The 11,361-nt window shown below is 42.9% G+C and overlaps 1 protein-coding gene across 1 annotated transcript in view; it reads left to right on the top strand.

Annotated features, from left to right (window-relative positions):
• The first annotated feature begins 258 nt into the window (after positions 1–258).
• Positions 259–11,361, top strand: part of ITGA2 (integrin subunit alpha 2) — an 84,724-nt gene continuing 73,621 nt past the window's right edge. The window contains exons 1-2 of the mRNA XM_056112031.1: positions 259–388; positions 5,315–5,444. Of these exons, the coding sequence (XP_055968006.1) occupies positions 259–388; positions 5,315–5,444 (260 nt within the window). The remainder of the gene's footprint in view (positions 389–5,314; positions 5,445–11,361) is intronic.

The raw sequence follows: 11,361 nt of genomic DNA, 5'->3' as shown, positions 1-11,361 counted from the left end.
TCATTTCATTCAAAAAGGTAGTTAGAAAATTTGAGTAAATAAACTAGGTCTGAACTCTCAAGGAGCTTAGATTTTAGTAGATGTGAACCTTAGATTTTAGTAGACAGACACAACAGAATGCAGATACAACAGGTAATTTCTGATAAGAAGTGCTGTGATAGACTTATAGTGATGGAGTGGAGTGTTGCTGCTAGAAACATAAGTTGGGGGAGGGTTTCTATAAGGAGATCTGGGACCTCTTGAGTAGAGTCTTAAGTGATGAAGGTCAAGACAAGACTGAGTGTGAAGAAAGCTCTAGATAATAGATACAGCATCTGCAAGGACCTGAAGCAGAATGAGCTAAATAGGTTTAAAAGCAAGAAAGCAAACCAACTGTGGCTAGAACTTGGTGAGCAAGAAGTATGGGGGAAAGAGATGTCCCGGTTACACAAGGCTAGATCATGATGGACCTTTGTAATCAGGGAAGAAAAGTAAATGTGATTGTTAGTGTCATAGAAAACACTGGTTTAATTTAAGCGGAGATGAAATGATCCGATTTTAAAAATAACTGTTACATGTGTGTACATACATGTAGATATATAAATGCATATATAAGTACATATATAGTAAAGTTTAACTTTTAGCTAATAAAATTTTTATTTCCTTACTTCCATTGAGCCTGGCAAGCTACTGAGAGTATCTCGCCCGCACAGCAAGGCCTGGCAAGCTACCCATGGCGTATTTGATATGCCAAAACACAGTAACAAGTCTCACAATGGTGACATTACTGGGCCCGCTAGAGCAAATCGATGAACAATGGGAGGACAGTGACAGTGACAGTGACTTCCATTGGTAATAATATGTTCATGTATGCAATAGATTTTACTGCTATATGATAAAATTAATTCCATAATAATTTATGGCACTGAAAGGTTTACCATCATCAGATTAATAGGGATATGCAGGGAGAGGTCATTACATAGATAATCATATTATGAGTTCCCAACATTAAATATTTTAAAAATGAGACAAATTAATCTTTTACTTCTTTGTTAGATAATCAGTAACATTACAATAGTCTTTATTGAGTTTTGCACGGGGCAAAGTGAAACATGTTATTGGAAACCCCAGTGTTCTGAGTATGTTTTGGCTCTTAGTCTGCTATGTTATTTTCTTTTATATTCTATTTTCTCAAAAATAAAAAGAACCAAGCAGTGGTTCATATGGGAAAAAATGATATTATGGAGAAAATTTGCAAATGTAGCGCTGTTTTTGCCACAGAGTATTTTTGCCACCAAAGTTTTTTAAAATTATCATTTATCATTCTTTCTCCTGGCACTGTATGTTTCTAACAAATATTAAACCAACCTCTTTTGAGTGCAAATCAAATACAGAATAATGTTTGGCACCAGAAGAGGGAATTAGACTACCCAAAGTCCTCAAAACCTCACTGACTTCATGATTTCTTTGGAGAACTGTACAGAAGCTACTTCCCAAAGCAGCCAGGCACAATGGAAGAACAAGGCTTTCAGTGCCCAAGACAATAGACTTATGAACCACTTTTGTTGCCCAGAAAATTTTATTCCTTTGTGAAAGTGTAATGACGGAACTTTGGTGTCAATTTTAAAGAGTTCATTCTACCTTGAGTTTCTGCAAAGAAAAATTCTGATCTCCAGTGGCTTAAAATATATCCCCATCAAGATCAGTTTTGTTGATGAAAAAATACAACATTTTTCTCCAGAATGAAGGACTCCAAGTATTCATGCTATTAGGGTTGGAAATGTAATCAATCCTATTCTTTCTTTTCCATCAGAAACAAGGATTTTCAAAATTTCTCTCAGGATTAATCCTTGTTGATCTTTATTGAAAATGATTATCATTTTGCAAGTGTTCAGAAAGAAGAAGCATCAAGAAGCAAAATCACTTTTGAAAGTTCAAACTGGAATAATACATAGGAGACTTTGCCCTGCACTTTTACCCCAAAAATGATCTTTTCTGAAGAAATATCAAGCAGTGTTCGAGGACTATTTTTTTTGTGTGTTTTCTTAAACTCCTTTAATGTAGTTGGTTGTACTTTCTTTTCAACAGGCATTTCTTTTAGATTCCATGTCAAGATCTTCAGATAAATTCAGAATAAAAGTAAGATAGCTTTTAGAGCCTGTTCTTTGGTGGCTATGAGTCTTACTCTCTTTGGGAGGACAAACAAAACTAGTAATTTAGAATCTCCGGAGGCCATCAATGGTTTAAGTGTTCAAGCTCTTAAATAAGATCTTAACCATATCACTTTCTGCCTGTGAAACACCTTTTAGAGTCTCCAAAATCTCTGAAAAAGAAAGATAATATTAGCAATAGCTTCTTAGGATTGCTACAAGTTAGAATGTGATGATTAATTATAAATATAAAGCATTTACATCAGAACAGAGTACCAAGTAAACAGCTAAAAGTAGTACCTCTTATTTCTTGGTAACAATAATAATAATTACACTTTAAACAATGTTGGTTCTTTTTATTTTTTATTTTTTTTATTTATTTTTTTTTTTTATTTATTTTTTTATAATTTATTTATTTATTGAATCACTGTGGGAAAAGTTACAGAGCTTTCGGGTTTAGGTCTCAGTCATGTAGATACCGAACACATTTCCCTTTACCGATACTCATTTTTAACCCCGAACCCCAATAGACCCCCACCTCCCACCCCTCCCAATTCTTGTGAGGTAGATGAGTTCTAGTTAATACTCTATCTACTTTGACTAGATAGATTATTTCGATAAAAGATGCACAATTATTGTTAAGAGTTTACGACCCACCCCCCCCCCCCAATCAGACATGCTGAAACAGCGTTGTGAAATGATTTGCTTTCTATAACTTGGTTTAAGAATAAAATGATGTCGCGCGGCCGCAATAGCGGCCGCGCGGTTTTGAATTTCTGCTATTTTACTTATTGACCCTGGAAGAATTTCTATTAGAAGTTAGCTAGTTAAGAGATTGGTTTCTGTGTCCTGGAGTCGTGGCCGTGCCGGAGAGCCGCTCGTGGGGGGCAGCTGGCGACCCCGGTGGGGCGTGGGGGACGGCCCACAAAGCCCCCCTTCCCATGAGGTCCCCGCTGCTCCCCCCCCCGAGCCCGGCTCAAACCCGCTTTCCACAAGGCTCCCGTGCGGCCGCCATCTTTCTTTCCAGAGAGGAACGGGCGGGCAGGTCAACGCCCTTCCCCCTCCGGGCAGGCTTGGTGGCGCGGATCAACACAAGTCCATTTGCTTTTCTGCTCCAAGCGGCTGGTTCTCTGTGCTAAGTCCTTGTGCCTCCGGGGCCGTGGCCGTGCCGGAGAGCCGCTCGTGGGGGGCAGCTGGCGACCCCGGTGGGGCGTGGGGGACGGCCCACAAAGCCCCCCTTCCCATGAGGTCCCCGCTGCTCCCCCCCCCGAGCCCGGCTCAAACCCGCTTTCCACAAGGCTCCCGTGCGGCCGCCATCTTTCTTTCCAGAGAGGAACGGGCGGGCAGGTCAACGCCCTTCCCCCTCCGGGCAGGCTTGGTGGCGCGGATCAACACAAGTCCATTTGCTTTTCTGCTCCAAGCGGCTGGTTCTCTGTGCTAAGTCCTTGTGCCTCCGGGGCCGTGGCCGTGCCGGAGAGCCGCTCGTGGGGGGCAGCTGGCGACCCCGGTGGGGCGTGGGGGACGGCCCACAAAGCCCCCCTTCCCATGAGGTCCCCGCTGCTCCCCCCCCCGAGCCCGGCTCAAACCCGCTTTCCACAAGGCTCCCGTGCGGCCGCCATCTTTCTTTCCAGAGAGGAACGGGCGGGCTGGTCAACGCCCTTCCCCCTCCGGGCAGGCTTGGTGGCGCGGATCAACACAAGTCCATTTGCTTTTCTGCTCCAAGCGGCTGGTTCTCTGTGCTAAGTCCTTGTGCCTCCGGGGCCGTGGCCGTGCCGGAGAGCCGCTCGTGGGGGGCAGCTGGCGACCCCGGTGGGGCGTGGGGGACGGCCCACAAAGCCCCCCTTCCCATGAGGTCCCCGCTGCTCCCCCCCCCGAGCCCGGCTCAAACCCGCTTTCCACAAGGCTCCCGTGCGGCCGCCATCTTTCTTTCCAGAGAGGAACGGGCGGGCAGGTCAACGCCCTTCCCCCTCCGGGCAGGCTTGGTGGCGCGGATCAACACAAGTCCATTTGCTTTTCTGCTCCAAGCGGCTGGTTCTCTGTGCTAAGTCCTTGTGCCTCCGGGGCCGTGGCCGTGCCGGAGAGCCGCTCGTGGGGGGCAGCTGGCGACCCCGGTGGGGCGTGGGGGACGGCCCACAAAGCCCCCCTTCCCATGAGGTCCCCGCTGCTCCCCCCCCGAGCCCGGCTCAAACCCGCTTTCCACAAGGCTCCCGTGCGGCCGCCATCTTTCTTTCCAGAGAGGAACGGGCGGGCTGGTCAACGCCCTTCCCCCTCCGGGCAGGCTTGGTGGCGCGGATCAACACAAGTCCATTTGCTTTTCTGCTCCAAGCGGCTGGTTCTCTGTGCTAAGTCCTTGTGCCTCCGGGGCCGTGGCCGTGCCGGAGAGCCGCTCGTGGGGGGCAGCTGGCGACCCCGGTGGGGCGTGGGGGACGGCCCACAAAGCCCCCCTTCCCATGAGGTCCCCGCTGCTCCCCCCCCCCCCGAGCCCGGCTCAAACCCGCTTTCCACAAGGCTCCCGTGCGGCCGCCATCTTTCTTTCCAGAGAGGAACGGGCGGGCAGGTCAACGCCCTTCCCCCTCCGGGCAGGCTTGGTGGCGCGGATCAACACAAGTCCATTTGCTTTTCTGCTCCAAGCGGCTGGTTCTCTGTGCTAAGTCCTTGTGCCTCCGGGGCCGTGGCCGTGCCGGAGAGCCGCTCGTGGGGGGCAGCTGGCGACCCCGATGGGGCGTGGGGGACGGCCCACAAAGCCCCCCTTCCCATGAGGTCCCCGCTGCTCCCCCCCCCGAGCCCGGCTCAAACCCGCTTTCCACAAGGCTCCCGTGCGGCCGCCATCTTTCTTTCCAGAGATGTTGGTTCTTTTTAAAGTAGCACTGTAGCACTGTCGTCCCATTGTTCATCGATTTGCTCCAGCGGGCACCAGTAACATCTCCAATGTGAGACTTGTTGTTGCTGTTTTTTGGCATATGGAATAAGCCATGGGAAGCTTGCCAGGCTCTGCCTTGCAAGCAAGTTACTCTCTGTAGTTTGCTGAGCTCTCCAAGAGGGACAGAGGAATTGAACCCCGGTCCGCCGCATGCAAGGCAAATGCTCTATTCTCTGTGCGATAGCTCTAGCCCATGGTATTTTAAAGGAGAAAATTATATTGCAAACTTATATTTATACATTGTAAATTGGGACTATATTTTTTTTCTCAACAGGCATTTTAAATTGCTGTATGGCATATAATGTTGGTCTCCTAGAAGCAAAGATATTTTCTGGTCCTTCAAGTGGACAGTTTGGCTATGCAGTGCAACAGTTTATAAATCCAGACGGCAACTGGTAAGTATCTTCTATGATTTCAATAACAGTACTATATGAAATTATCAGATTTGAAATTTCTATATGTTAAACAGTACTATATGAAATTATTAGATTTTTAGTTCAAATTGATATGTGGATATACTGTGGTCAAATATTCTTTTTTTTTTTAAGTGAGACACCATGAGGTACAGTTGTAAACTTACAAACTTTCGTGTTTGGGTTTCAGTTATACAATGATCAAGTACTCATCCCTCCACCAGTGCCCATTCTCCACCACCAATGAACCCAGTTCTCCTCCCACCATCCATCCCCCCCCACCCACACCACCTCTATGGCAGGGCATTCCCTTTTGCTCTCTCTTTCCTTTAGGGTATTGTGGTTTGCAATAGAGGTATTGAGTGGCCATTGTGTTCGGTCTATAGTCTACTTTCAGCATACATCTCGCATCCCAAGCGAGTCCTCCAAACACCCTTTACTTGGTGTTCCCTTTTCTATATGAGCTGCTTTTTCCTCCAGCATGTGCTGCCAGCTTCCAAGCCGTGGAGCAGACCTCCTGGTACTTATCTCAACTATTCTTGGGTGTTCATCTCCCATTCTGTTACTTTATGTTCCCCAGATAAGTGCAATCTTTCTATGTCTGTCCCTATCTTTCTGACTCATTTCACTTAGCATGATACTTTTCATGTAGAATCACTTGTTTGCAAATTTCATGACTTCATCCTTTCTAACTGCTGCATAGTATTCCATTGTGTAGATGTACCAAAGTTTCTTTAACCAGTCATCTATTCTCGGGCACTCAGGTTTTTTCCAGATTTGGGCTATTGTGAACAGTCCAGCAATGAACATACAAGTGCAGGTGTAATTTCAACTATAGTTTCTTAAAAGAAATATTTTTAAGTTAATAGCTCTCAGGTAGTTAATGGAATTGTTATGGTGCTTCTTTAAAAAGTATTAAATACTTTCTAGTTATTTTATAACAAATTTATAATGCCATTTTGCCCATATAGTAGTTAGATAGGCTAGCAGATCATTTTTTCCCTTAATTTATAAAGCAATCTATGCTGAGATTTTAAAGCATTCACTGCCCGTGGGCCATTTCTAGATAATAAAATTGTTCCTTAAATTGTTCCCTAAATGTTCTCCTTCAGCAAAATATTATTCTGATTCTGTCATCTTTTCTACTCCATATGATAAAGGGTTCTTACATGCTGTTGTACTAAATTTGCAAAAGTATCTTTATTTAGTACACTTAGCACCTTTTATTTTTGCCTCAAAGTGCTCTTGCTGTGTAATGAATATATTTATAAACCACAGTTACATTACCTACAAACGACTTTGTGAATGGAAAAATAGAAAAATACCCTCAATGCTGGTTTCCTATAATAGTAATAAAATTCACTTGAGGGAAATCTAATAGTTCTGAAAATTTATCATAGGCAGAAGAGCTCTTATTCCTCTTTCATCCCAGTTGATGACCACTGGTGAACAGGGGTACTGATATTAGAATCTTACCTTCCCATTGGAGAAGAGAGCCTCACACCCATTCTTGGGATGTTCAGATCCCAGATCCTTGACAATTCTTTCCAATGAATAAAAGGACTGGTACTGTCTTACAAACAAGTGATAATCTAGAAACATTTTATGCTTATTATAGTAATCATACTCTTACTGTTTTGTGAGATAAATATATGAAAAAAGAATTGCTGAGGCATAGCTGCATATATTTTAAGTTATTTGATAATTCAGATTAGATTAAGCCTGCATTTAATGACTTGTTTTGTTAAATGACCTTCTTCTTGTAAAAACTTAAATTTATTGCTCTTAAACAATTGAAGTCAATGAACATTTCGAATTCAAATTGCTACATGTTGGATCACATTAGTCTGAATGGTAAGGAAAAAATTAAATGATCATAAGAGAGGGTAGTGTGTCTCAGAATGTACCTTGGAAAGGGTGAGTCATAAGAGGGGCATAAGGGATGCCAAATGACTAAGCTTGAGTTGAATGCAGGGATTCTTGAAAAGCAATGTATGATGTCAGTTATCTGGAAGGACAAAGAGTTAGGTTGGAAACCCAGAGAGTAGCATTACTGTCATCATTTGGGATATGACAGAGATTGATAATCTGATGATGCTTTGATAACCATAGATCAGAGTAAGGCACCAGAAAAATGTTATGATTGGCATAGTTTAGCCTTGCAATCTAGTGTGTGATGTTGCCAATGACCCTTAATTTTTATATTCAGTCCTGATTTCTTTTCTGAACTACAGATTCCAACAATCTACACAGCATCTCTACTTTAAAACCTAGTAAACATATCAGCCTTGTAAAGAGAAAGCATTTAACCAAATTTTGGCATTATTTGATAAGGCCCAACCCTTTGACTAGCCTTTCGCCCCCCGCCCCCCGCCCCCCAATCTCCTCCATATCTTATCCATAAGCTAGTCCTGATGACCCTGTTTATGAAAGTACATGTTGTAATGGACCTTTTCTTACCAGCTTCCCTGCTAATACACTCACAAAATCCACACTTACTCTAGATATTCCCTTCCAGCCCTCTCCTGTAACTCTTCTTAACCCTCTTTGCCCTTCTTACTACAGCCATTATAAAATTATCCTGTCACTCTGGGATGAGTGATTTATAATTGCTGGTCTGTGGGCAATGCTGGTCTGCAGAAATTTTTTATCCTTCAAAATGTTTTTGCTACTAAAAATGTATGGTAGAAATGACATCTGCACTCATATGTTCATTGCAGTGCTGTTTACAATAGCCAAAATATGGAAAAAAAAACAGAATGCCTGAGAACAAATGACTGGCTAAAGAAACTTTGGTACATCTACACAATTGGAATACTATGCAGCTGTTAGAAAAGATGAAGTCATGAAATTTGCATATAAGTGGATTAACATGGAGAGTATCATGCTAAGTGAAATGAGTCAGAAATAGAGAGACAGACATAGGAAGATTGCTCTCATTTGTGGAATATAAAGTAACAAAATGGGAGACTCACACTCAAAGATAAGAGAAACTAGGAGTAGAAGGAATGCTCCACTACCTGGAAACTGGCCTCACATGCAAGGGGAAAAGGCAATTCAGATAGAGAAGGGACCACCAAGTAAAGGATGGTTGGAAGACCTGCTAGGGATGGGAGATGTGAACAGAGAGTAGATTATAGACTGAACATGATGGCCACTTAATAGCTGCATTGCAGACCACAACACCCTAAAGGAGAGAAACAGTAAACAGGATGACTGCCACAGAGGTGGGTGGGGGGAGGGGATGGGGAAGTGATATTGGGAACATTGGTGGTAGAGAATGGGCACTGGTGGAGGGATGGGTACTTGATCATTATATGACTGAACCATAAACATGAAAGTTTGTAAGTCTGTAACTGTATCTCACGGTCATTCATTAAAATAAAAATTTTTTTAAATTTAAAAAAAGTTATTGCTACTGAGCTAACCACCAAAAAGTTATAGGTGGTTTTTGAATACTGGACCACACACTGGAGCCAGTTTTTAGGTGTAAAAAGGTTGAAAAACACTTCCTTAGATTAAAGTCTTCTAAAGCTTTTCACTGCATGTGGCATAAAGTTTCTTAAAGGATCCTCTGTTGCAGGAGGATCTCAGTCTGACTCTGCTATCTCACCCCTTCCCCCATGTTTCCTATGGTTCTTTGCATTCTGTCTTCTCTTGGTACTGAACATTCCAAACTCAAAGATTTTTTGCTCATGCTTTTCTCTTGGTAGAAAGTTTTCCCCAAAAAACTTCATGGGGTTAATGGATTCCGCTTTTCAGTCTTAGTTCAGATGTTGCCTCCTTTTATGGTGTATTTCACGTATCTCCTAGGCACAGTCATTTTTCAGGTTCTTTTCTGAATAGCGATTCTTATTCTCTCAATAATCTTTCTTTGTTTACAGGCTCATTACCGGTCTCCTGTCCAGTGTCTGTGTATAGAAACATTGATTTGTTCATGAGTATATCCTTAGAAATCAGAGTGGTATCTGAGATCAATAATTATTTGTTGCATGGCCGAATGAAAATCCATTTCAAAATGATCCCCCTGAAATGCTCTACAATGTGATAATGTGATATATAATTGACTGAATAAGATCTCTAAGTGCATTTGATGATCTACACACTAAGCATGGCCTTTTTGCTGAAGACATTTAGGCAGAAGCTTAAGGTTATTTTTTAAAGAGTACTCTTGGAACAGGGTAGATCTAAGGTAGAACACTACTACAGTATTAAATATATTTATATATACACATATATGAATATATCACACACAAACACACATCAGGTATGTAAGAAAACTCAACCAGAAATCATGCTTTAGATTTTAAGTCAAGAAAGATCCATAGGCGCAACAAGCAAAAACTTGGACCTAGCTGTGTCTCAGGAAAATGAGTGTAGTTATAGCCTGTTGTCTTTCTAGAATTCCCTCTTAGCATATGATGCATTGTTAAAAAAAAAAAACAGTGTAATAATAGCTGTGACAAACTGCTGGGGCTGTCAAGTTCATTGACACCAGTCATTTCTCAATCTTATTTTGACTATCTCATGATATTCCTGAAAAGACATATAAGACAATGGTTATTGGTAAACAAGACACCACTCTATTCTTGTCAGAGACACTGATTTCAATGCCAGCGTAGAATTTTTCTGGAAAGGTATAGTATTAAGTTGAGTGAGGCCTTACATCCCTCTAGTCTATATAGAACCAGCAGCTGATAAAAACATACCTCACACGTGAAAGGAAGAGAAAGAATACCTGTCTTACCTGAAGGGCTGAGCCACTGCCTGGAGTTAGCTGGCAGGAAAGAGACCAAACTGGCCCTTGTTCCTTTTCATCTGTTTTTGTAAAGCAAAGAAGTAGAAGTCCAACCCATGGGCCTGATCCTCTGATCCACCATGGACTGAACACTAGATGAGGTTCAGAAATTTTGAAACATAGAAGCTAAGTTTAAAAAGTGCAGAATAGTTAAGGAGGAAGATACATATGCATTGGCAGATAGCCTCAAGGAATTCTGGAGACCTAAGCGCCAACCCCTTAGACAATAGAATTCATGCCACTTAGTGTCATGAGTTGTGCTCTGTTACTATAAAAGGCTCGTTTTCTCTTCCCCAGGCCTGCAACTGGAGAGGAACAATGTTCCCTCTTGACCTTTATTGGTAGCCTGGTCCTGCCAAGCTGCCTTCCACGGGGGACAGGTGGGTGGGTTTTTCATGCCAGCATTGGCATGAGCTTCAGTTATGACAAGCAGCCTTCATGACTCTGAGACTCAAGGAAAATAGTATGAAACTTGGAACTCAGAATTGCCTATTTGTTTTGAAACTGGCCCAGTGCCCTTCTCCACTCCTAATTTATGACAGTTGCACAGACGTTATGGAAGGAGCAGATGTGGGAAGGACTGTTTAAATATTAACTTTCCTTCTGATACTAATCAAGTTAACTTTGGGCAGAGAAAGTGGTATGAATTCCTTTAATAAACTATGAGTCTTTTCCCCTTTGACTTTGTGTATAATTCTCTCTCTCTCTCTCTCTCTCTCACTCTCTCTCTTCCCTCCTCTCTTCCATCCACCTCACGTTTTTCTTTATTCCCTTAATTGTTTTAAACCTGCCTTTTTGGTAGTGTTTTCTGTGGCTTATGTGACTTTCTATACAATCTACCATGTAGATTCCAAGTGTTACTCCTTTCTCACCTCTTCTGTCTCACACCGTTTCTATTTAATAATTTCATTAAAGCTCTAGTTCTGAGTACACGCGGCCAACATGGCCGACCCGAGTTCGATTCCTCCGCCCCTCTCGGAGAGCCCGGCAAGCTACCGAGAGTATTCGATATGCCAGACACAGTAACAACAAAGTCTCCAATGGAGACGTTACTGGGCCCGCTCGAGTTCTGAGTTTGATCTTTTTTAATCACACTCCATT

This window comes from Sorex fumeus, unplaced genomic scaffold (assembly GCF_029834395.1).
Source record: "Sorex fumeus unplaced genomic scaffold, SorFum_2.1 ptg000015l, whole genome shotgun sequence".
Classification (NCBI taxonomy): Eukaryota; Metazoa; Chordata; class Mammalia; order Eulipotyphla; family Soricidae; genus Sorex; species Sorex fumeus.
The sequence above is the reverse complement of the archived record's forward strand: the minus strand, read 5'-3'. Positions and strand labels throughout refer to the sequence as shown.